The sequence below is a fragment of the Microtus pennsylvanicus genome, chromosome 14, assembly GCF_037038515.1.
Source record: "Microtus pennsylvanicus isolate mMicPen1 chromosome 14, mMicPen1.hap1, whole genome shotgun sequence".
In the NCBI taxonomy this organism is placed as follows: Eukaryota; Metazoa; Chordata; class Mammalia; order Rodentia; family Cricetidae; genus Microtus; species Microtus pennsylvanicus.
The window spans coordinates 74,563,151-74,588,705 of NC_134592.1; the positions used below are offsets into that span (position 1 = coordinate 74,563,151).

Consider the following 25,555-nt stretch of genomic DNA (forward strand, 5'->3'; position numbering starts at 1 on the left):
ACAATCCAAGGTCTCCCTTGATATATAAAGCAAACAGATACTATACACATACACACATACATGTGAAAGTTATGAGGTGTGCTTGAGATGAACGCATAAATCACAAAACAGAGCAAAAGAATATAGTGATAACTCTGCCTTGGTCTATTTGGTGTGGGAGCCCATAGAAGTGGCTCTGCTACATCTTGATATAAGGTCAGATGTTGGCTGAGGTTGCTGCCCCACCCAGTCCCAGAATAAACACACAGAAATTTGTATTAATTGCAATACTGTTTGGCCAATAGCTTAAGCGTATTTCTAGCTCTTACATCTTAATTAACCCATTTCTATTATTTTATATTTTACCACAAGGATTGTGGTAAGGTTCTGGCTGGCAGCTACATGGCTTCTCCCTGACTCCACCTACTCTCTCTATATCTCTTTCAGCCTTGTTTTACTCTGTTAAGCCATCGGTCAAAAGCAGCATCTTTATTAACCAACAGCAATAAAATATATTCACAGCATACATCACCTCCCACATCACCTCCCCTTTTCTGTCTAAATTAAAAGGAAGGTTTTAACTTTAACATAGCAAAATTACATATAACAAGACAGGTATCAAGCAAGAATTACAGTTACAATAATTATATCTACTTTATCTTTTATTATAACTAAGGAAAACTATAATTATAACTATCTATTCTTCAACTCCATCAAAGACTTCAGAAGGATATAATATTACCAAAGTAAACAGAAAATGCATTGTAAGCAACTTCCAAAACTCTAGAATTGACAGAGACATCTTTGCTGCCTGGACAGTCACCCAAAGTTTTTCTGTAACATTGTGAGCACCCATCTTCAGCCTACAGGCTCATAGTATCCAAAAGACTTTTCCTTGAAGCAGGAAATTTCAAAGACAGTTCCACCTATATTGGCAGTTTGCCAGTCACTTTCTTCTGTGTCCTGCAGAATGTCTTGCAGACTCGTTGATGAAGTAGGAACACCAAAGGAAGGTCTAACCTTTATGCAAGTCCAGCAGTCATTTTTCTGTAAGTCCTGCAAGTCCAGTCAAGCAGTTCAGGCAAGAGCAGTTTCTTGCCCAAATGGCAAACAGACTCCATATGGAGCCTCTTCGATGCCCATCTTCCTCTCAAAGTAACTGGTGCTGCTAGGAGCAGATAAGTTTCATTGTCAAAAAAAAAAAAAATCCTAAGTTTTTAAAATACTTTAAATGCCATATTCTGAAGGTCTCTGAAAGATTTGAAGAATACCTATCTAACTGAAATATATCTCTATATATCTAGAAAACCCAACATGACTACAAACTTGACTATTATAGATGATTACCTATTAACCCTGGAAAATTCCACCCCCAAGAAACCATATATAAGCCTGCCACCTACAGAGTTCATCGCTGCTTCTCTCTCCAGCAGAGGCAGCCATCTTTCCCTTCAGAGCTGTGGGTATTTTCTGACTTCTGACTGCCAGGATATCATTTCCTTCAGAGCTGTAACACTTACAGACAGCTACCTTCCTGTTTGTTTTAGCTAGCAACCAATAACCTAAAGATTCACAAACTGCTAAAAAACATACTGATTATATCAGTATTTAGTCACAAATAAAATTTTAGCAGTAACACAGGAGACAACACTCTGCCCTGCAACTACACTTCCTTCAGTTCAATCCCTTCTGCTCACCAACTCTGTAAACAACTATCTGCTAGGTACTTTTCTGCTTTCAATACCCACAGTCAATTCTAGTCCATGTGTTAAGCTGTGACATATATATTAATACTTAGAAATTTAATCATGTGGTTGATGCTTTAATTATTTTAATTGCAGTCTTTTATTTAGCTAGCATGATCTAAATTTTTTTCTGAAGAAAAAATAGTAGTAAGTTCAGTTCTCATACTAGACTCAGAGGCTTTGACCACACACACACACACACGCACACGCACACACACACACACACACACACACACACATATACACACAATAATTTGTATTCCTAAAGAGTGTTAATTTTAAATTCTTATCAATTCCTACCAAAGAAATACTGAATAAAAGAAGAAATATAACAATTATAAAAGTGAGACAAAATTTCAGATGTCTCTTGCAAAAACCTATCCCCTGAAACTCTGTAGTGATATTTTGTCTGTGTTTTAGCAAATAAGGCTTGCCTGAAGATCAGAACACAGAGCTAAGCCACTAGAGGCCAGGGAGTGGTAGCACATACCTTTAATCCCAAGACTTGGGAGCCAGAGGCAGACGGATCTCTGTTACATCAAAGCCACCCTGGGCTACACTAGATTGAATCTGTCTAGAAGAGAAGCAGTGTTCACACAAACATGATCCCAGGACTTGGGATCACATCACACACCTTTAATCCCAGACTAGAGAGCTGGAGACAGGAGTGATACGGCTGGGCAGAGAGGAATATAAAGTGGGAAGAGACAAGAGTTTGAGCTCAGTGCAGTCAGAGGATGCAGTCTGAGCACTGATAGAGGTCAAAGGTCTCTCAAGTGGCTGCACTGCTTCTCTGATCTCTCAGCTTTCATCCCAACATATGACTCCAGGTTTTATATATTAAGACCAATTAGAATTCGTGCTGTAAAACTCTATGCAGAGTTTAAGGATATTCTCCTCTGCTCCTGTAAAACACCTTGTATCGTTCTATGTAAAAAGGCTTCACCTGACAGTTACTTCTGTCTGTATCTGTCATTAACCTTTAGAGTCTTTAGAGAACCAAGAAATGTGTTCTCATTTCTGTTCATAGCCTAACACAAAACAGTATTACGTGCCTTCTAAATATTTGATATTTGTATTCTAAACATGTAATCAGAATTTTAAAGTTGAAGTGACCTTATAAGTCATCATAATCCTCTTAAGCTGTTCTTTTCATTAATAAAGAAACTCAAAAAAAAGTTAAATGGGTATATCTCATTTAATGATATGAGAGATTTAGATTTCCCAGTAAACCGAGCATTTATTCACAAACTTATTCATCCATCTAAGTATGTCTTCAATAACTTCTCAAACAAAAAGTAACGTAAGGATATAGCTCAGTTGGCAGGGTACCTGTCTGGCACATGCAAGTCCCTGTGTACAATCTGCAGTGCTACAAAACAAACAAATCAACAAAGAAGTAGACCATAGAACAATCCTACAAACTTTATCAATTATAGATGGAACATTTAAGTTTATCTACAGAAATACCTTTTTTTAAAAAACTCAAATAAATGAAGTGGTAAGAATGTCAACCACAGTGACTGCACACCTAAGCTTGGGACCTATCTCCTAAGGCTTATATGTGCTCTACGACATCACAACATTAATTGAGTTTCTATAACTTCAGCAAATGTTATACCTTGTACTTAAGAAAATATAAACACTTCCTGTGAGACATCCCAATATTACTTATTCAAATTGTTCTACTTCTAAAATTCCATTTCATTTTCCACTATCATTATCAAAGGTGTCTATTTCACCCAAAACACTCACTGTAAAATAATATTAATAAGAATAATAACAATTCTTCAGGTAATAAACAGAAAAAGCAAATGATTCCAGAAAGGTAGGTTAATTTGTTTTCAACTAATTAAAAAGTAGTTTACAGAAAACATCACAAAAATGTAATTAAAGTGATGCTGGTAAGTTAAGCATTTGTTTATGGAAATATACATTTGGCTTTAACAAAGATGAGATGACAAAGGGATAAACAGTCACTTCTGTCGAATAATCTCTCCGACCCAGAAGACGGATGTTACCTGTAAATGTAGCTCTTTATCCAACTGACTGATCCCCTGGGCAAGTTTTGCTAGTTGCTCAGCAATTACAGCTTGATGAATAGATTGAGAAGTATAAGCTTTTACATCAAAGTCTTCATTTAAAAAGTCACTGTAACAGTCTAGGAAAAAACAAAGGAAAACTTACCAACAGTTATCAAGCAACAGATCAATTATAATCAAAATTAGCATGTTTTAAGACCTTCTATGCACGAGGAACTGTTGCAGACACTACCTAGAACAATGGGAATTGGAGCAGACTGCAGCAGACAGAAAAGATAATACTCGTGAGAGAATACTTACGTTCTGGGCGCTGCTCTAAGTCCAAGTCCTTACTCCTTCAGTACCCACACAGTCCTGATGTGATGTGGGATTCTCCTCTGTATGCTGTGAATGTGTTTTATTACCATTGACTAACAAAGAAGCTACTTTGGGCCTATATATAGCAGGGCACAATATACACAGGCGAGATTTCTGATATATTGAGAGAGTAGGTGGAGTCAGAGAGATGCCATGTAGCTGACTGAGACAGATGCCCGGGAAACTTACCAGTAAACCAAGAGTTTCGTGGTAAAATACAAAATAATAGAAATGGGTTAATTCAATATGCCTAAGTGATTGGCCAAGCAGTGTTTTAACTAATATAGTTTCTGTGTGATTATTTCAGGTCTTGGTAGCAGGGAAATGAACGAGCAGTCTCAGCATATATGATATGTGGGAAAACATAATTTTTCTCTACTTCACAGGTGCAATTTATCCAGTGTTAATATCTGAGATTCCAATACTGAAAGTAAAGATGCTGAGTCCAGGAGTCTAAACCGCTCTGTTGTTTCTTCTTTGTTGTTATTGTTTTGCTTTGCTTTTTGGTTTTTCATTTATGGGTTTATAGATTTTTATACACACACACCATGATTTATTTTTCCAGACTATCTGAATGCAATTTTTATAATATTTGTATTCATAATTTAGATTCAGTTTTTATAACAGTATTTATGCACTGATCTAGAGATATCTGAAGCAACAAATATTATCAGTGGTCAGTTTTCCTGAAGCACTGTTCCTAGCAATAATCTCACTTTCCTGGAATAAAGATTAAAGTTGATAGTTGTGATTTTAATCTTTTATTCAGTGTTTTCCTTCCTTGTGATTCACCTGTATAGTATTAGTCTATATCCATTACAATACACACTCCACCAAGGGAAGCTATTCTGTTTCCTACCACATCTCTAAGGACTAACATGGCCAGACAATGGCAGGTGTCAGATGAATTAATCTATACATCATCTCAAAGTATCATTGTGCGACGAGCAAAACAGTCTTAACTATTCCCAGAGTCTAACTACTCTCAAACTGAAGTAATAGAATACGACTACTTTGACCCTAATTCTAAAAGTTCTATTTTCTTCCAGTTTGCCAGGTTTTCCTCAGAATTAGGAACGCTACCAGACAAATTCAGTCATTCCACACAGAAAGTTTGCCACCAGGAAAAGTCAAAATGGCATGTTTTGACAAGGGTAAGAATAAGTTTAGTAAAACTAGATGACAGAATTATGTATTTAGGCAAAAAATGTAAAGAAAAAAATGAAGTTTCAAAGGAAGGCTGGAGGGCAGTTTGAAAAATGCTTGCATGATGTGCAAAACAGTCAACTTATGTGCTACTGGTGGTTGTAAGCCTAGCAAGAGCACTGCCAGTCCTGTATTCTACAACAATAATTCTTGCAGGAACAGAGAATAACTACAGTGGGATTTGTTACACAGCAGTGTGCTTGAGTTAGTATCTACTAGTTTTTAGCAGCTAACTATTGGTGTAGGAGGTCCTTCTGTCTATGTGTGGCTTTCACTAGTTAGTGAATAAAGAAACTGCCTTGGCCTAGTTGATAGGGCAGAACTTAGGTAGACAGGGGATGACAACTGAATGCTGGGAGGAAGAAAGGCAGAGTAGGAGAGCCACCATGGAGCTACAGAGACAGGCATGCTGAATCTTTCCCGGTAAGCCACAGCTTCGTGGCGATATACAGATTAATAGAAATGGGTTAAATTAATGTAAGAGTTAGCCAATAAGAAGCTAGAGCTAATGGGCCAAACAGTGATTCAATTAATACAGTTTCTGTGTGGTTATTTCGGGCCTAGGCTAGCTGCGCACCCAGGATGTACAAGGGCCGCCCTACCTCCTATAACTATGACATTTTCAGGAGTTGAGTCAGAGAGTATTATATATAGGCTTTAAACCAGTTGGGATAGGGGTATTTATACCATGAAATACACAAATGCCAATGAAACCAGGCCTTTTCTTATTTTCCAAGAAAGCTGGTTTACTAATATATCTTCCCATGGAGTAGAATCGGAGAGGTCAGAAAAGCACAGCACTATGTTAACAGCCCAAGGGACATAAGATACAGTGTATGTCATTTAAGAATGTTAGGCAAGTGTCAAATTTGGCAAATGTTTGGACATGGCAATGAGCAGAACTTGATAAGATGAAATGGTGATTAGTAGAAGAAACCAAAGATAATTCCCAAGTTTCTTTAAATAGTGGAATAGTCTTTATCTGATATGAGGAATTCAATTCTGCATTAAGCTGAATGCTCTAGGAGTTAAATATACAAAGATGAAAAACAAACTGCCTCCAAGAGCCTCACAACCTAAGTATCAACATTCAGTTAAATACCAATAGTAAGTACTAACTGTGACAATTAGAAAAAAGATTCAAGGATAGGAAGACATTTACTTTGCTTAATGTTTTCATAGAATATGTACTATTTGTTAATATGCTGTTTACTATCAAGACAGGAATATTAGTAGGCAGTTAAAAATATAGTTCTTTAATTTAGAAGAGAAGTAAGGAGAATTTGTCTTACTTTACTTTTCTGTTGTGATAAAACAGTGATCCTTATAGAGGAAATGGTTTATTTTAGTTTACAAATAATAGTCCATAATCAAGAAAAACAAAGATAGTAGCTCAAAGCAAGCACCTCAAGGCAGGAACTGAAGCAGAAACCATAAAGGACCATTGATTAATGGCTTGCTCCCCCAGGCTTTATCAGCTATTTTATTTAATTTTCACCTGTCTAGAGAGGGCACCACCCAGAGTAAGCTAGACCCTACTGCATCAACTAGCAATTAAGAAAATGTCCCAACCTGTGGCCTTGTTGGAGTCTGGGGGCTATGCTGCAGCCAGGGCCACACAGACCTGGGTGGTCTGTGTTGCCACTCAGGGCCATGGTGTTGTCCAGGCCAAAGGTCATGTCTGGGTCTGTGGCCCTATAGCTGCCAGGGTCTGTGTTAATGTCCACAGCTCCTAGTGCCATTGAAGGCCATGGGGACGCCCCAGGTCTAGGGCTATGCTGCCAATGCGGACATGTCCATCTGAGTGGCCTACACTACCACACCTGGGTCAATGGTGACATCAGATCTAGCTGCTTTCCAAGAACCAAGTCTGGGTCCATGGTCCAGCTGCAGCTGGGGTCTGTAGCCTGTGTCACTGCAGGGGCCCATGCGAACCATGCATGATGAAATCAGAGGGCCATACTGAGCTGGGCCCACCCTTTGCTGGCCCTGCTTCTCGCTGGATACTGCAGAAATTAACTTGGGAGAGCTGGCCCCACTCCTCTATACAGGTGAGGAAGAACTAACCCTAACAGTATGGGCATAACAGAGCTGACTCTGTGTCCTCGCCTGAGGTTGGTGGCCCCAGTAGCCCAGACTAACCAGTGCTGCTATCATCCAGGCCCAGAGCCCTGCCTTGGGGTGGCCCACCCTACCATATACCCCATCTAGGTCCTGCTGGAGCTTGAGAAGGGACTGATGCTGTGGAACAATACCCACAGGATTTCCATGACTTAGGGTAGCTGTGGGATATCCTGTAGTCAGGGGCTGCTCTTTTGTTTCCTGGCTGCCCAGATCCAAAAAAATCTGAAAAAACTGAAACTATATTAATTGCAACACTGCTTGGCCAGTGACTTTAGCGTATTTCTAGCTAGCTATTACATCTTAAATTAACCCATTTCTATTAATCTGTATATCACCATGTGGTTGTGGCCTACTGGTAAAGTTCTATCCAGCATCTGTTTCCTATAGCAGCTACATGGCTTCTCCTTGACTCCACCTACTCTCTTCTCTATCTGCTTGGAATTCCCTCCTTTTCCTATTCTGCACTGCAATAAGCCCAAAGCAGATGTTTTATTAACCAATGATATTCACAGCATACAGAGGGGAATCCCATATCAATATTCCAAAGGAATTCAATGATGATGTACCAGAAGCCAGAGGCCTTGAATCTAGAGAGAGACCAGGACAGGCTCTAAAACTACACAGAAAACCAGAGAGAGACAGAGAGAGAGAGAGAGAGAGAGAGAGAGAGAGAGAGAGAGAGAGAGAGAGAGACAGAGAGAGAGACAGAGAGAGACAGAGAGAGAGAGAGAGAGAGAGAGAGAGAGAGAGAGAGAGAGAGAGAGATTAAAAAAAGAAAATACTGAAGACTGTTTATGAGGGGAAAAAAGAATGACTGTATCAAAAGAAATAATGGTTTATGGATGGGGGATAAAAAGGGGATGGGGAGGCAGGAGAAGGGGAGGAAGGGGGAAGTGGGGTTGTTACGTAAAATGAAAAGTAAAATTTTTTAGTAAAAAATATGAAAACAAAAAACCAACAGTTTAAAGGAAGTGGCCAACTGTAACTATGATCTCCCAAAGATGGAACAATAAATGAAGAGCATGTCTATTAGATTATTTAATGATTGGTTTGGTATTTTAGAATAGATCACATAATTTTTCTCTTTTATGATCTTCTTGTCAGAGGCAAATCAGAAACTGCTCACAAATTTTCCAACTATGCTTCTTTTTGCCAAGTTTATCAATCGTATCTTCGAGCAAATCCTCAACACAGTGAACACAGTGAATCAGTAACTAAACAAAATGCTTAATTTGGCAAGTATATTTGGAAAAACTAGAGATGACTACCTATAGATTTGGGGGGGACGGACCTATACCATATCAGGAAAGTTATTTCAAGAAAGGAGCCAAGTCCTTTACAAACTTAGCCAGGTGGTGGTGGCGTATGCCTTTAATCCCAGCACTAGGGAGGCAGAGGCAGGTGGATCTCTGTGAGTTTGAGGCCAGCCTGGTCTGCAAGAGCTAGTTCCAGGACACACTCCAAAACTACAGCGAAACCCTGTCTCAAAAAACCAAAACCAAACAAACAAACAAACTTAAATGGGATAAAACCCAAAAGTTCTGATCTGTCTCCCAGGAACCACTGAGGACATTAGCAACATGACTTTAAGGTTGCAGAACGGGAGTGTCTGGGCTCTACACAGGAGGGGCTGCCCACAAGAGAAAGCAGGGACATTACGCTGCTGTATCTAAAACTGAAGAAGGAAAAAAGAAAGCAAGTATGATTTTAAGTAGCAGTTAAGTTCAAGGTCTGGACAGCAATTAAAAATAAAATTCACATCTGACAAGTTCCAGGGGTTTGAAAGAAGAAATTTTTAAAGGGTAAGTGTAGATTTAAATCATCATTGTGAAGGATGACAGAGAATTTTTGTAAGTAGGAAAATATAGTATGCATATTAACTATTTACTATCCAAAACCTAATTACTCTTCCAGAAATGAGTCCTAGAGAAACATGTACTCATTGTTTAGAATGTGTTATCGAGGGATATAGACCGGGGCAGTCCAGGAAACGCATCATTTACATTCCCTAACCAAACCCTAGACCCTTGCTGTCATCCTCTGTATTGCTGTTTGGCTGTGTACACAATCATACTGTACTCTTCCAACACTATTACATGAGCTGCCTTTATAGTACTACATGGTAAGTATTTGAGAGTGGAAACTTTATGTGTTTCTCAGGAGTTCGAAACTCGGTTAAATTTAAATTTCAGTTAAGATACAAAGATAAGGTGACACAGGCAGAAACTCTAAAGGATCTACCACAACCTAGTTCAGAAAACATCACTAATTTTTACAAAATATGTATTACGAAAAAAACAATTAAGGCAACATAAAATATTCAACAGTCAGGGGAAACACAACAATTTAATAGTTTATTTTGATCATTTATAAGCCACACTTAGAGTAGTGTTCAAGTAAAATAATAAATTTGAACCTACTGTATGCAGCACTGTGGGATATAAAAAGAGGATTTTTGTGGTAGCCTATGCCTTTGATCTCTTGCACTAGGGAGGCAGAGGCAGGCATATCTCTGTGAGTCCAAGACCAGACTGATCTACACAGTGAGTTCCAGAACAGTGGGGCTTGGTAGAAAAACTGGGTCTCCAAAAAACAAAAACAAACAAACAAACAAAAAACCGGGGTGGGTGGGTGGGGAGGATCCTGAAACCGAGGAATTAAAGCGATTATTGCAAATGCTTTTAATATACGTGATAGAATGGGGGGCAAAAGGGGGCGAAAAGGGGCTTAATAACTATTACAAACTGAATTTTGCTCTGCCTCTCAGACTTGAGCATTAAGACAACTGAATTTTTCAAGACTACTACAGTAGTCATAGAAAGTTATATAGCTAACTTTCTTGGAATAATTTCTCTCCAAACTACCAACAAAACTGACTTTGATATTCGATACGCGTGGATAACACACTGTAAGAGGCCACTGCATGGCCCAAAATTTAACGCAGGTATTTTTAATTCCACTTTTCACGCCCCCACTCACCCCTTTCCTTAAGCAGCCGCTTGTCACCTAGGTGGGTTTTCAGTTCTGGGAGAAGACAGGAGCTGTCAGCCCGGACCATGGCGTGCAGGGTCCAGGAACTTGAGAGAAGCCCTGGGCGCGTCAGGACAGAGCTCAAGCCCGAGCAGTTAATACCAGATGTCCCCCCCAAACACCGACGGGAAGAGAGGTGCACAGCCCTGGGAAAACGCGTGGACCAGGACTACCCCTGACGACGTGGGGGCCGGGCGTAGGGGAGTGGCCACGTCCAGACCCGAAAACTTTGTGCGAAGCGGCCGGTGGGGTCCGCGCACGGCACAGCGACCCAGCCTCGACCCCCGGTTCCACTCAACGCCTTACCGTCCTGCAGGAGCTCCCGCACGGTCGCCGTCACGGCCGCGGAACCTGCAGACCCACGGCCTGTCACGGAGAAGACTCGGTCTCTACCTTCCATGTTGGCAAGTGCCGGGTTGATGACGTCTGCCACAGCCCCGCCCTCCCGATGACGCAGAATCAAGGCGCCCCCGCCTGGCTAACGCTGGGAGAGTGTGTGGATGCCGGAAGCTGCAGTGCCCGCTCTGAAGGATAGAAAGGCTGCCGCATGGGCCTTCTCCTAGGCTGCTGGAGACGTGGCCACCGCTCCTACCTCCAACGCAAGTATTGGCCGGAGAACGCGGGCCTCTGGCGTAGGGAAGAAGGCTCCGGGGTGCTTAGCGGCCCGCCTCGCCCAGCACGTGGGAGCTAGCGCAGCCCAGTCCTGCCTGTGCCAAGTCCGGGTAGCAAGCGGGATATGCTGGGGAAGAATCGTTGCTAAATGCTGCCCTAAACACCTTAGAAATCTAAACGTTGAAATATTCGTTACTACTTAGGTGAGCGGCTCTCGAACTACACTGCATTTTGCATTCCCTTAACATCGCCTCAGATTTCCCTTTTGTGCTTAACCTGAATTGTGATACAAATGGGATTGGTCGGCTGCCAGAGGCAGCGTGCCCAGATTCACATTAGATTTCAGTATTGATATTATACAAAACTCGTTTGTTTATAATCATCAACGACGAATAACTTTATCTGAATTACAGAATTTTCATTTTTTACACCAAAAGATTTTATTCAGTGCATACTAACATTCAATAAAAGTTTAAACCTCCACTGTACATACCAGCCCGAATTTACAAATACAACTAAAAGAAATTCTAGGTGTACAAGCATATTTGAGCACAATATTGTGCCTGTTACTATCCAGTTTAAGCGGAATTATTCTAGTACTCTTCAAGCATGACTGCGAACTTTGGAGAACTTTATTTTTTATTTTATTTTTTCTTGCTATTTAAAATTTTATTTCATTAAAGTTTATTTACTGATATATGTGGGAGGGGGCATGCCTACGGAGGTCAGAGAACAACCCGTGGAGTCCTCTCCTCCTGGAGAACTTTAAAACAAATACCTTCATCCCATAAGCTCAGAGAGCTGTTTAACTGGTCTCTGTAAGTGGCTTATAAAGGATCAAAATAAAGTTTTAATACTGTGTTTCCCCTGACTGTTGAATATTTTATATTGCCGTAATTACTTTTCGTGATAGATATTTTGTCAAAACTAGCGATCTTTTCTGAACTAGGTTGAGAGATTTTTTTTTTTACAATTTAGTCTGACCACAAGAATGAGTAAAAACAAAATCATGCTTGATAAAGTCAGTAATAACATCATGGCAACTTGCCACCTAGTATTTACCGTTTCTGTAATGTTTAAGACTCGCCTTTCCTTTGTAATAAACTTTTCTTAGTGTTTTACTGTAACTCCCTGTTTATTTTTCTTAGCGCTATGACCATCTCTAATGCAGCTTATTTACTCTCCCTTTCCTCTGTTACTTGATTTTTCTTGCAAGCTAGGACACCCATCACTATACTGGCCGTGTGTTTTTAGCTTACTGCCAAAGGTTAAAGACTGAATTTTGAATAATTAGCATTTTATAGGGATAGCTTTTATCTGACTAGATTACAGAGGCAAAAAAATACAAAAAGCAACAAGTACTATGAAATCATAGTTTTAAGTACAACATATAAATAACTTATCCCTTGTACTTGGGGTATAAGAGTTATTTATGATGCACTTATTTGATGTTAACTGAAATCTTCATTGTTAACATATTTAAATTTTAAAATAATAAAGTTTTGTGTCCCTTCTGATTCACAAATAATAAGAAATAAAAGTATCAAGACTTCTCATTTTTTAATTGTATGTGTGTGAATGTATCTGCAGTGGGTATATGCATGTGAGTACAAGTTCCCTCAGAAACCAGAGGTGTTGAATCCCAGAAGCTGGAAATAGAAATAGTTGTGATCCTCCCAAACCTGAGTACTAAGAACTGAACTCAGGTCCTCTGCATTAACAGTTAACCGCTGAGCCATCTAGCCCCAAAATACTAGGATTTATTTTATAGTACAAATGTTCTGTTGATACCACCTAACTTTCCTGAATGATATATTTCAGATTGTCCGTCATACACAGTATTGTATGGGAATTCAAATCAGATTCCTTGGTTAATCAAGAAAATAAAATGGATAAAATGAAAAATATGAGGTTGGACATGGAGGCATACCAGTGCAGTTGCAATACCCCCAGGGGCTGAGGCAAGAGAATTACCAATTCAAAGCTAACCAGGGCTTTGAATTGTTTCAAAAACCAAGCAAAAAAGTAACAAGCAAAATCATAAGATGATATACACTGGAGAGAAATCCTAGAGGTTTTTCATATCTTATTTCTCTAAGACTACCAGGTTCAGTGTTCCCGATTTATTCAGCCTATAAATTGAGGCAGAATTTGGCAAGATCCTTCGAGTCTGAAGCCTCATGAAAAATATTGGTGATTGAAATTGCTAGAATAATAGTTTTTTGTTTTTCCAATACTGAGAATTGAACCCAGAGTCTGCCACTTGCTAAGCAAGCACCCAACCATACAACAGAGCTATGTGATCAACCCAATAGTGGATGTTATGTAGTGAAATACATATTCTCTTTGCAAACTATCTTTCAGATTTAAAAATAAGTTGTATACATGAGGAGTGACTCCATACCAATCACAATATGTCAAGAAAGAAAAAAAGATCCAATAGAAATGTTTCATTCTGGACAGCTGGTGAAAATCTGTGCCCCAATGGTTCGATATTCAAAGTAAGTATTGTTAAGCCATTAATGAGACAAATTTAATTTTTCTTATATGTACTAGGGGTTTTTTTTTTGGATTTTTTTTTTTCTCCAGAGTTGTAAAATCACTCAACTACAAAGGCTTTTAAACTCTTCACTTTGGAATCATGATTTAGAATTGAGTCCTTGTGCTAACACTCAACTGGTATGTTTGTGACCCTAAGTAGACAGTTTCTCCTAGCTTTTTTCCCCCAGAGTCTTGTATACCTCTGGCCGCCTAAAACTTGCTAGCGGCTGAAGACCTGATCTTTCTGCATTCTTATCCCAAATGCTAAGATTATTGGTATATGCCTCTGTGACTAGTTTAAATAACACTGCTGTCAGACCCAGGGCTTCATGAATGTTAAGCAAGCACTGTTCGAACTGAACTACATTCTCAGCCTAATATCTATAAAAATGACAAATATTAGGGTTCAGCAGATATTAAATGGATATAAATGTGAACATGCTTCTTAGAACCAAAACACTGGTAAATTGCAAGGCTTGAGGTGATTTGATGCTTAGGTTTGGTTTGGTTTGGTTTTCTTAACTACTAAACTTTTCTAGAATGGGGACTACAGTTTTACACTTTGAACAAACATTTGCTTACCATATGAGTAGTCTAGTTTCTCATCCTTATCAACTTTTAATAATGCTTTTTATTTTTACCATTTTCTAGATCAGTAGAGTTCTATCATTATGGTTTTAATTTTGATTTCCTATGTAACTGGAGATATCAAATATCATTATGTGTCTGTTTGCCATCCAAATATTTTTTAAGAAATGTTTCTTCATATCTTTGCCCATGTTCTAATTGTTACTTTTTAACTATTGATGGTTTCTTGCGGGTTTTTTATGGTTATAAAGTACACATAATAGGCATGTTGGCACACACTTATGAACAGCACTCATAGAGGATAAGACAGTAGAATTGCTGAGTTTCAGGACCAGCCTGGGCTATACATTGATTCTTAACTGTACAGGATTATGTACAGTTAGGTGTTGAGTACCTGATCTTTAAATCTCTGGACCCACTAAGCAATAATTCTTCATTTCTAACACCCCCAACCCCTAGTCATTATTTTGTCTCCTTTCTCTGTGAATTTGACCATTCTAGATGCCTCGTGTAACTGAGACTTGTCTTTTTGAGACTACCTTAGTTTACTTACCATTTTAAGACTATTGATTTCAAGATTCGTTCATATAATACCATAATGCCAGCCTTCCCCTCCTTGTGTAAGGGTTGTTAGATAGGTGTATATCAGTTTTTTCATCACCTGGTAAACAATTGGATTGCTTCCACTTCTTGGCAATTTTAGATAATGCTACTATGAATACGTGTATTTAAATATCTCAGACCATTTCAGTTCTTTGAGCTATAGAGTCAAATGAGGCACATGTTAATTCTGTGTTGCCTTTTCTAAGAAAATGCACTATTTTCCATCAAGGCTGTGCCTTTGCCTACTCCCCAGCAACATACAAAGGTTCCAGTTCCTTCCACCTTTGACAAAACTTGTCGTTTTATTCTGTTTTTTTAAATCATTATATCCATTCCATTGGGTGTAAAGTAGAATCTTTTGTGGTTGGATTTGCATTCCCTACTGGCTAGTAATGTTGAACATCTTTGCTTCTTTCTGGTTTTTTCATTATAGAAATACCTATTCAAATGCTCAGCCCATTCTGAATAGGTTTAAGGTGTCTCATTTGTTTGCAGTGAAGTATTGTCTTTACATTATTCCAGAAGCTACTCCTATGTGCTTTGCAAATGTTTCCTCCTAGTATGTAGGCTTATCTTTTCATCTTTCTTTTTTTTGGAGGGGGGGGGTTGATTTGTTTTGTTTTGGTTTTTTTTTTAATTTTTGTTTTCATTTTTCAACAAACAGGATTTCTGTGTGTGGCCTTAGCCATCCTAGAACTAGCACTGTACACCCAGCTGATCCCGAACTCACAGAGATCTGCCTGTCACTGCCTCCCAAGTGCGGGGATTAAAGGCGAGAGACACTTCTACCCAGCTCACTTTTTCATCTTCTTAATGGTATTTTTGAAGTCCAGCTTATTTATATTTGTGTAAATCGTGGTTTGGATGTAAAGCTTAGGAAAGTGTTTTGGAGTGTGTCTAAAAGAGGGGTGAGAGCCTGGTCATGGTGGCACACTCCTTCAATCCCAACACTTGGAGAGGCATAGGTTGGTGAATCTCTGTGAGTTCAGGGCCAACCTGATCTACAGAGTAAGTTCCAGGACCACCAGGGCCATGCAAAGAAACCCTATCCTGGAAAACGATCTGAAGGATGGAGGGAACAGAGGTGGCATATGTGCTGTTCCTCTCATCCTTATGTGAGATCAGAGATGAATTTATACGTCAGTCCTGAGGGTAGGATTTGAGTCGTCAGGCTTGTGTAGCAAGCGTTCTCACCCACTGAGCCACCCCACTAGCCACTAGTATTGTATTTTTAATTTTATTTCTTTAACTTAATTAAGAATTTTTAAAAGTAGGGCTGGAGAGATGGCTCAGCCATTAAAGGCTAGGCTCACAACCAAAAATATAAGAGTTCGGTTCCCAGCACCCACGGCTGTCTCTCCAGCCAAAAAAAAAAAAAAAGAATTTTTAAAAGTATAATTGATTTTTTTGCATTAAGCTTACAAACTTATTGAGCTCAATCACCAATTATAGATTTTTGTGAATTTCTTGAGATTGTCTCTGTAAACATGATGACATAATTGTCATCTATAAAGATGGACAATTTTAATTCTTTTCACCTTAGTATTTTGATCTTTTTTCATGTTTTACTGCTCTGGCTAAAAGTGCCCACTATAACGAGTGGAGCGAGCAGACATCCCGTCCTTGCTCCTGGCTTGGAGGAGATGCTCATATGATGTCTTAGAAATGGTCTTCATCAAATGAAGGAAGCTGTTTACAATTCTGCTTTTGAGACTTTTTTAATACTGTATAAGGATATTTTGTCTAATGTTATTTCTGTATCAGTTGATACAGCATTTTTACATTCATAAGTATGTTCTTTCGTATAAAATAGATTGTAATGACTGGATTTGAATATTGGAACTACTGATTTAGTCAGCCATCCTGATGCTGCTCCACCAGAGAGAAAGGAGAGGGATTACCTCATTACAATGAGCATTTTGTCTTGTTTATCACCTTGGCTTCTATGCACACCTGGGAGATAAGGAGTCTTTTAGTTAGTGTGGACAGAACTGAGAGTTCTGACTCATAAGCTTCTGGGTAGTACTGAAGTCCTGGCTCTCCACACGGCCTCCTTTCACAACATCCAGCAAGAGAAGAAAGGGTGCCTTGTTACTGTGCAGTCCCATACCCATGGGTCTGTGCTCTACATGTGCTCTCCACTGATAGCAGTGGAAAGGGTAGTCCTGGTAGCCAATAGGAATGAAGGCTTCATGTACCTACCAGGCCTGATTGAATACTATCATCATGAGATGTTAGAATGTCTTGCAAGAGTGAAAAATCTAGGCTCTACACCCACCATTTCCTAACAAAGGTGAGTGTGTAGTGTTTTGTATTGTGTTCATTGTTATTGTAAGTTTTCCGTCTTTTGAAGCTTCTCTTTACTGATCCTTTATAAGGCAGGAAACTTACACTGGGCCCTTTTTGTCAACGCTCACTGCTGATTTCCAGTCTTCAGCTACTTCAGCCCCAAGTTGTGGGAGTGTCATATATCAATCTGTTGATTTCTTTGGCTAAGCAATAAAGAAACTGCTAGGCCCATTGGATAGGCCCACCCTTAGGTGGGTGGAGTAAACAGAACAGAACGCTGGGAGGAAGAGGAAGTGAGGTCAGACTCCACAGCTCTGCTCTCCGGAGCAGACGCAAGAGAGACGCCATGCTACCTGCTCCAGGGAAGACGCACGCTATGAAGCTCCGACCCAGGATGGACTTAGGCTAGAATCTTCCCGGTAAGCGCACCTAGGGGCGCTACACAGATGATTAGAAATGGGCCAGAGCAGTGTTTAAAAGAATACAGTGTCCGTGTAATTATTTCGGGGCATAAGCTAGCCGGAGCAGGCGGCTGGGGTTTTGGGGACGCAGTCCTGCCGCCCCCCATATTACTACACCAAGTCTGCTGTATTTAAAGCAAAAAGAAAAATTCATGAGGCTTGCAAGACCACAGGCCTGTCTCCCCCTCCTCTCTTTTTTTGTGATTTTCCTATAATTGTTTTATAAATAGTTCTGAGGTTTTTAGCTTTATAAATGGTGCATGCTCTTAATCCCAGGAGGCAGAGCCAGTCAGAGCTCTGTGAGTTCCAGGCCTGCCTGAGCTATATAGTGAGACTCTTTCAAAAACACAAGTACCAAGGATTTTAGTCATACTTAGCAGGTGGACTAGTTGAAGGTCTACATCTCTTTCATCCAAGAAAAAGTTTCTCTAATAAATAGTTAATAATTAACTAAATGAAACTTACAAATGCATATACTTCAAGGATTTTCTAAATTCATGATTAAAGTTTTGTATGTTTCACAGGTTGGCTTTTAGAACACTAGTAAGAAAATACTCTTGTGATCTGTGTTATACACCAATGATAATTGCTGCTGATTTTGTCAGATCTGTAAAAGCCAGAGACAGTGAATTTACCACAAACCAAGGTATGTAAAATCTGTAGCTTGCTGACTTTGCAAGGGAAGTATATATATATTCAGCTATTTTGTAAAATTAGATGAAACAAGGAGTATAGTTTATAGTCCTGATTTTAAGTGCCTTTAGTATTTCTTTTACACTGTCAATAATCTATCAAAATGTAAAGTGAGCTGTTCTTAAGGCCACCAGCCTTTCTGTCCTCATTTATTAGAATAAGTCCCTATCTTGTTGCCTGTTGTCTTTTCTCATTCAGACTATCTTCTGATAGCCCAAAATGACTTGTCTAAGATACAGATTTGATAATGTCCTTCCCTGCTCGCAGTCCTTCCTCCCATTGTCCAGAATAATGATTTCAGCATGATTCTCAGGCCAAAGGTGACTTCATCATTGAAAACTTGTTGGAAACAAGAGTTTCCAGGCTTGACTTCTTAATTAGAATCTCTCCATGTTTTAAAAGTCATACAAGTACTCCCATCTTCCTAACAGTTTAGAATCACCAGTCTAGTGGCTAGAATTCAACACATAAGGCAAATAAGCAAAGTCCTTTATGATCCAACCACTGAATACATCTATAGCCTTTCTTTCCATAAATTCCTAGCGTTTAGCATGCCTTGTTCTTGAACTTCCTTACCTAGAGTGTCTTCTCCAATCATGCCTGCATGCCTGTAAGTGTGTGTGTGTGTGTCCGTGTTCGTGTCCCCTGCCACACACCCCCACACACACACGTGGTAAACTACAGATCATGGCTCCTAATCCATCATTCAAAGCTTGTAACCAAGGAATCTTCTTTGGTCTCTGTGTAACCATACCCTCGCTCATAAGCACATGCTCTTTGATTGTACTTAGTCCTACTGTTTTGTTTTCTTCTTCCATGCCCCTCTCTTCCACTAGATTGTAGGTTCCTAGAAGGCATGAGCTATAGAAAAAGCTTGATTTGTATGTTCAGCTGCTAATGGTGTTGATCAATAAGTGATTGTTAAAATAGAATTCTGTAACTAAGGTAACAACCAGGGAATGTACCCCACAGGCCAATGAAGAATAAAAGAATGCTCTTTCTCATCAATTCCCAGACCAGTGAATTGCTATAGAAATCTGTAATCGGTTCAACAGAGGTGATATCCTGAAATATACCTTTATAAACATCCCGTGGATTTCATAGGGGAAAAAAAAGCCTTTGAAATGTTAAAATGCATCTTTCCAGAATTGGAACACTATCCAAAGATATGAAAAATATGTTCTGTAAAACCTAGGAAAGCAGATATATTTGACTAACCTAAATTTTAAACTTCTCCATAAAGGTATAGAAATGTACTTTGAGATAAGCAGAACTAAAAAAATATATAACACATGCAATAGACAGGACTAATTTCTTTCCTTTAAAAACAATTGTAAGTCAAAATACAGCTAGGGATGGTAGACAATTCCTTTAATCTCAGCACTTGGAACACAGGGCCAGGGAGATCTCAAACTCTGGAGTTTAAAGCCAGCCTGGTCTACATAGTAAATTTCTAGACAACAGAATGAGCCCCTGTCTCAAATAAATATATAAATAAATAGTAAAAGGAGAAAGTAACAATTAAAAATAGAACGTGAAAAATACAAATAAAGACACGCAAATACTGTTGTTCAGTGTAGGTGACTTGAATAGAAATAAAGACCCTTCGTATTAATTTGTGCATCTGTAAACTCTTAGAAGATAATTTAATAGTATGTTAAATACCTAGGCAGTGCTAAATGCTTACTCGGCAGTTAGACTTCTAGGCAATCATCTAGAAATAGACTTATAAAAGCATGAATACAGTTTAGAGAGCAGTATGTAGACCATCCTTATAGGAGAATATGCCACTAAATAGAAGAAGACACATCTGAGTGCTTTTCCCAGAATCATGGCAGTGTGTGTAGACCGATCACACTCACTTCCACGTAACAGGTACGTATATACTACCATTCTGGGATACTTTTCACTCTATAAATTCTGCAGTCTTTCATTTGGTTTTTGGCCGTGTGAATGTTTCTTCTATGAAGTTTAATGTTGGACTGTCTTTTCTTTAACAGGTGATTGCCCGTTGATTGTTCAGTTTGCTGCTAATGATGCAAGACTTTTATCTGATGCTGCCCAAATAGTCTGCCCTTATGCAAGTGGAATAGATATTAACTGTGGTTGCCCGCAGAGGTAAAGGTCAAAGAAATTAGAAGAGTTTTCAAAGAAAGTAGAAACAAAAACTATGGGAACACGGTATATCTTTCTCGTTTTCCAAAAGTTAAGAAGCAACCTTAGCTTCCCCTGAACTCACATGATACAAGGAAAGAACCAACTCCCCAGAGTTGTCCTCTGCCCTCTGAGTGTACACTCTCCACTCCCCATACACACACTAGTAATAATAATTAATTAAATAATGAGAATTTAAGAGGAAGGCTATAGATTTAAAGCACTGTGGTTCTAAACAAGAACTTAAAAAAAGAAAAGGTTATTTAGGAACATCAAAGGTCTTTTGTGATGGCTGAAGTCATTTATGGACTCTTGACTAGGTTTTTGCTTCCTCATCACTACCTCATTCGTTTTTTTGTTTGTTTTTTCAGTTATGATAAACACTGGGACCAAAAGCAGCTTGGGCAGGAAAGGGTTTCTTTCAGATTGCAACTCCCAAGTCACACTCCAAGACTGAGGGAAGACAAGGAATGTACCTGGAGGCAGAAACTAGAGCAAAGACCATGGAGTAACACTGCTTACTTGCTTTCTGCTTTCTATAGATACTTTTCTATTGCCATAACAAAATACCATGACCAAGGAAGGCAATTTTTAAAAGAAAGAGTTTATTAGGGACTTAAAGATTCAGAGGGTGAACAGGAAGCATGGCAGCAGGCAGGTAGGCATATCACTGAAGTAACTGACAGCTTACACCTTGAGATACAGCCACGAGTGAGAGCTGACTGGGAAACCTCAAAGCTCACCTTTGATGGCATGCCTCCTCCAACAACAGTTCCATTAATCAGGGACCAAGCATTCCAATATATGAGCTTTGGGGGGGCCATTCTCATAAAACCTATTACACCCAACATGTTTTCTTACACAACCCAGGGTACTTATCTCCCCAGGGTTAGCAGAGCCCACAGTAGACTGGGCCTTTGCACACCAATCATTAAACAAGAAAATGTCCCATTGAGATGCTCACAGACCAATCTGATGGAAACAATTCCACAACCAAGGTTCCCTGTTCCCAGATAACGAGTTTGTGCCAAGCCAATAAAACGAACAAGCACACTCTGGCTCTGCCTTCAACCTCATCAGTAGCTAATTCTTTGAGAATCTAATATCTGCAGCAATCCCAGAAATGTTCTTAATGCCATGTCAGATATACTCTCTAAAGGCTGATTTTGTGATTAAGACATACTGTTGGCTTTCTCCTAATTAGTTACTTTACTGTAGTCACCTTTTCCTTTCTGTTTCATAGCTTCTTGATTGGGTTTGAATGGGATGTACTTAAGAAACTGTTGTGCTGGCACTGTATTAGGTTTCCTTCCAGTAGCCAGAATAAATCATAGTTTCACAGTTTTAAATGGAGCGTAAGCCAAATCAGATTAGACATTTGTATACTCATTAGGAGAATTAGATACGCTATTTAGTAGTGTTGGAATGCTGTGAGCCAAAAATATATTTCTACTCTTGAGACCGATAAAACCTCGTTATGCACAATAAACGTCAAATTTGGAATTTTAAAAATTTGAAGTAATTGCAGTTAATATGAACACCTAATCTGTTTTGGTTGAAAGAATTCTAATTTAATGCTCTCACTTAACTGGTGAAAAGACAAGTGTTTTCCTGATCTCATGGACCATTTAGAAATGCTGCTCTATGAATCTTTAGGACAACAGTCTCCAACTAAGCTAACTGTCCTGCTGTAGATCTATGAACTGTGAGTGTCTGTTTCATTCCAATCATCGGATAGAGGAAAGATTGATACAGTACATGTAGAGTTTTATCTTCCCTTCTAGATGTTTACAATCTACCTGTTGTGCTTGCTTTATCAAGGTGGGCCATGGCAGAAGGTTATGGAGCCTGCTTAATAAACAAGCCAGAGCTCATTCAAGATATGGTGAAACAAGTAAGAAATAAAGTGGAAAACCCTAGATTTTCAGTTTCAATTAAAATAAGGTAAACAAAGTATTTCAGTCTACTAACAAGTTATTACTTGGAAAGTTTAAAAATACTCCTTTTGTTTAGTGATGTGATATGTATCTTAAATTAGAGACTGGTATGTGGAAATATTGAGAGATATTTGTCTAGCAAATAGATACAAACTCCATTCTTAAATTATAAATTCTGAAATCTTTTTTTTTTTTTTGATTTTTCGAGACAGGTTTTCTCTGTGGCTTTGGAACCTGTCCTGGAACTACCTCTTGTAGACCAGGTTGGCCTCGAACTCACAGAGATCTGCCTGTCTCTGCCTCCCGAGTGCTGGGATTAAAGGCATGCGCCACCACCGCCTGGCTGAAATCTTTTTTTTTTTTTTTTTTTTTTTTTTTTTTGGTTTTTCGAGACAGGGTTTCTCTGTGGCTTTGGAGCCTGTCCTGGAACTAGCTCTGTAGACCAGGCTGGTCTCGAACTCACAGAGATCCGCCTACCTCTGCCTCCCGAGTGCTGGGATTAAAGGCGTGCGCCACCATCGCCCGGCTGAAATCTTATTTCTTAACACAAAACAATATATTCCCAATTAAAAGACCTCGCCAACCCCTCAACTTTCTCCAGATTCTATTTAACTAATGCTAAGAAACATCCCTGGCACCAGCTAGAAAACAGGAAGGATATTTGCACTAATATTTAACAATTAAAAGAAAACAAGATTCCAGTGTGAGAGGCCTGCACATAACATAATGTGTTAGGATGACCTCTTTTTGTTCCTCTGTGGCAGTGTGCTGTTGACTCTTAATTTCTCAGCACTAATAAGGAAAAGCAGTGGGGAAGGGAAAGACATTTGTCACCATGTTGTTTCCATAGTCAAATAACTAAAGCCAAGGTCTTGAATGGGAATGATCACAACAAAACCTTATTAATAGTGACATGAGGTGATAATACAATATGGTGAAGCTAAGTAATGTAGCAGATGAAGTCTAGTTATTTTGGCATTAAAATCTGTGTGCTATGAACAGCTACAATTCTGAAATTATAGGATCCATGATGACCTTAGAAGAACCATAGATCTTTGCCAGAAGGCTGAAGCAGCAGGAGTGTCCTGGGTTACAGTTCATGGAAGAACCACTGAAGAAAGACACCAACCTGTCCACTATGATGCCATTAGAATGATAAAGGAAAGTGTGTCTATACCTGTGGTTGCTAACGGAGACATAAGAAACTTGAAAGAAGCAGAGAATGTGTGGCAGATGACTCGGACAGATGGTAAGAAATAAATACTGGGATTTTTTTGTTATTTAATAAGGATTCCAAAGTTAGGATGGGGGAGTGATATTAATTTGATTTTGTGTTTCACACTGAGCCATATTTTCTTTCCTATTGTACTAATTTAAGCTAAGTATTTTATTACAGTGCTGCCAGATCTTTTCCTTACGAATAGTAGATCATTTTATAAGGGGTACATTCATTGTACTGCTCCATCATACCTGGTGATGGCGTTGTTGAGTTGTGAACTTGCTGCCCACAGGAGCCTCGGAAAGGCCATGTGGTTTCATTCCCCGTACTTAATTAACAAGCAGCCCTGTGGTAACTGTTGCTGGATGAAAGCAAATAGACTCAGCTTTAAGCAGTCCAATAATGACGACATAGATGTCTCCTAAAGAAACAATTAATATAGATCTCTTTTTAAAATTAGTTGTATAAATATAATTAGTTTATCAGTGGCACCAGAATCAACTTCTTTCTTGTTGTAATTCATTAATTTGTAGTAAGGGTATTATGAAATCTCAAAATAATACTTTTTGATAAATTCTCTTGCATTGCTTGGACTGATAATGATGGATTCTTAGCTTATGGAAAAATACCTTATGCTTTAATTTGCAGGTGTGATGGCCGCAAGGGGACTTTTAGCAAACCCAGCTATGTTCGCTGGCTATGAAGAAACCCCGCTGAAATGTATCTGGGACTGGGTTGACATCGCTCTTGAACTTGGAACTCCTTTTATGTGTTTCCATCAACATTTAATATACATGATGGAAAAGATAACATCGAGGCAGGAAAAACGAGTGTTTAACGCCCTGTCGAGCACGTCAGCAGTCCTGGATTACCTTACAGACAATTATGGAATTTGACTAGACTGTCTAAGTCACTGTCCTATATATTTTATCCCACATGGAGCCATATGAGGTCACATTAAGACCTTACAGACAATTATGGTATTTGACTAGACTGTCTAAGTCACTGTCCTATATATTTTATCCCACATGGAGCCATATGAGGTCACATTAAGACCTTACAGACAATTATGGTATTTGACTAGACTGTCTAAGTCACTGTCCTATATATTTTATCCCACATGGAGCCATATGAGGTCACATTAAGTCTGTGGCTTTTAACTTCAATACAGCAGCAGTCATTGGGGCCAGACATGGTGGCACATTTCTTAAACCAAGCGCTCAGAAAGCTGAAGGAAGAAGATTGCAAGTTCTAGACCAGCAAAACTCTGTCTCAAAGAACGAATGAAAGAAAAATTCCCCAGAATTTTAAAAACCTGGGGCTGGAGAGATTGCTCACAGTTAAAACCACTGACTGCTCTTTCAGAGTTCCTGGGTCTGATTCTCAGCTCTCAAGTAGCTGCTCACTAGTGTCTGTAACTCCAGGTCCAGGGGATCCAACACCTTCTTCGGGCCTCCTCAGGCAACAGCCCAGCATGTGGTGCACAGGCATGCAGCCAAAACACAAAATTTTTTACTAAAATTTTTTTTAAAAAATCAGTTCCTATACCCCTTCCTCATGGATTCCAAAGAATCTAGGAGGGTCATACATCCCATAGTCCCAAATCAAATACTGAAAAACTTTGTTCCAAGTCTTTATGGATTGTGGGGTGTGTGTGTGGAATTTTTACTAAAGGTATTCTGTTTTTAATGTTTTTAAATAAAACTTTTTTTAATATCAAGAAGTTATGACTCATCTCTAAGTTAACAAATACATTTTTAATTTTTTGAAAGTTTAGGAAGTAGTAGAACAAATATCTACATCCATACAAAATGAAAAAGAACAAGGACTTCTATGTATGTCAGACTGAACATTAAAATTTTAAATTGGAAAATCAACTGGTACATTTCCTAATTGAATATATACCTCAAGGTATGTAGGTTGTATCTAACTGAATTTGATTACATGTGATATCAGCTATAATTTAAAAGTAAGA

The 25,555-nt window shown here is 39.0% G+C and overlaps 2 protein-coding genes across 5 annotated transcripts in view; one reads left to right on the forward strand and one right to left on the reverse strand.

Annotated features, from left to right (window-relative positions):
• The window catches only part of Cog5 (component of oligomeric golgi complex 5), a 244,496-nt gene extending 233,554 nt beyond the window's left edge, over positions 1-10,942 (reverse strand). The window contains exons 1-2 of one of the 2 annotated variants that reach the window (XM_075948492.1): positions 10,790-10,942; positions 3,746-3,885 (exon numbers count right to left, since the gene is read on the reverse strand). In XM_075948492.1, coding sequence (XP_075804607.1) covers positions 3,746-3,885; positions 10,790-10,883 — 234 coding nt within the window. In that variant the 5' untranslated portion in view covers positions 10,884-10,942. Of the gene's footprint in view, positions 1-3,745; positions 3,886-10,432; positions 10,667-10,789 lie in introns of those variants that run through there. The other variant, XM_075948493.1, reaches the window with a different exon arrangement.
• Dus4l (dihydrouridine synthase 4 like) lies at positions 10,933-25,292 on the forward strand. 3 transcript variants are annotated; one of them, XM_075948500.1, is made up of 7 exons: positions 10,933-11,298; positions 13,460-13,596; positions 18,102-18,223; positions 20,271-20,388; positions 22,246-22,368; positions 23,384-23,610; positions 24,229-25,292. In XM_075948500.1, the coding sequence occupies exons 2-7, from the start codon at positions 13,481-13,483 to the stop codon at positions 24,474-24,476; spliced, it is 954 nt and encodes a 317-aa protein (XP_075804615.1). In that variant the 5' UTR covers positions 10,933-11,298; positions 13,460-13,480; the 3' UTR covers positions 24,477-25,292. The 3 variants fall into 3 exon arrangements, with proteins under 3 accessions (XP_075804615.1, XP_075804614.1, XP_075804616.1); XM_075948499.1 differs by having other exon boundaries at positions 10,934-11,298; positions 18,085-18,223; XM_075948501.1 differs by lacking the exons at positions 10,933-11,298; positions 13,460-13,596 and adding an exon at positions 15,506-15,643.
• Positions 25,293-25,555: the final 263 nt, after the last annotated feature.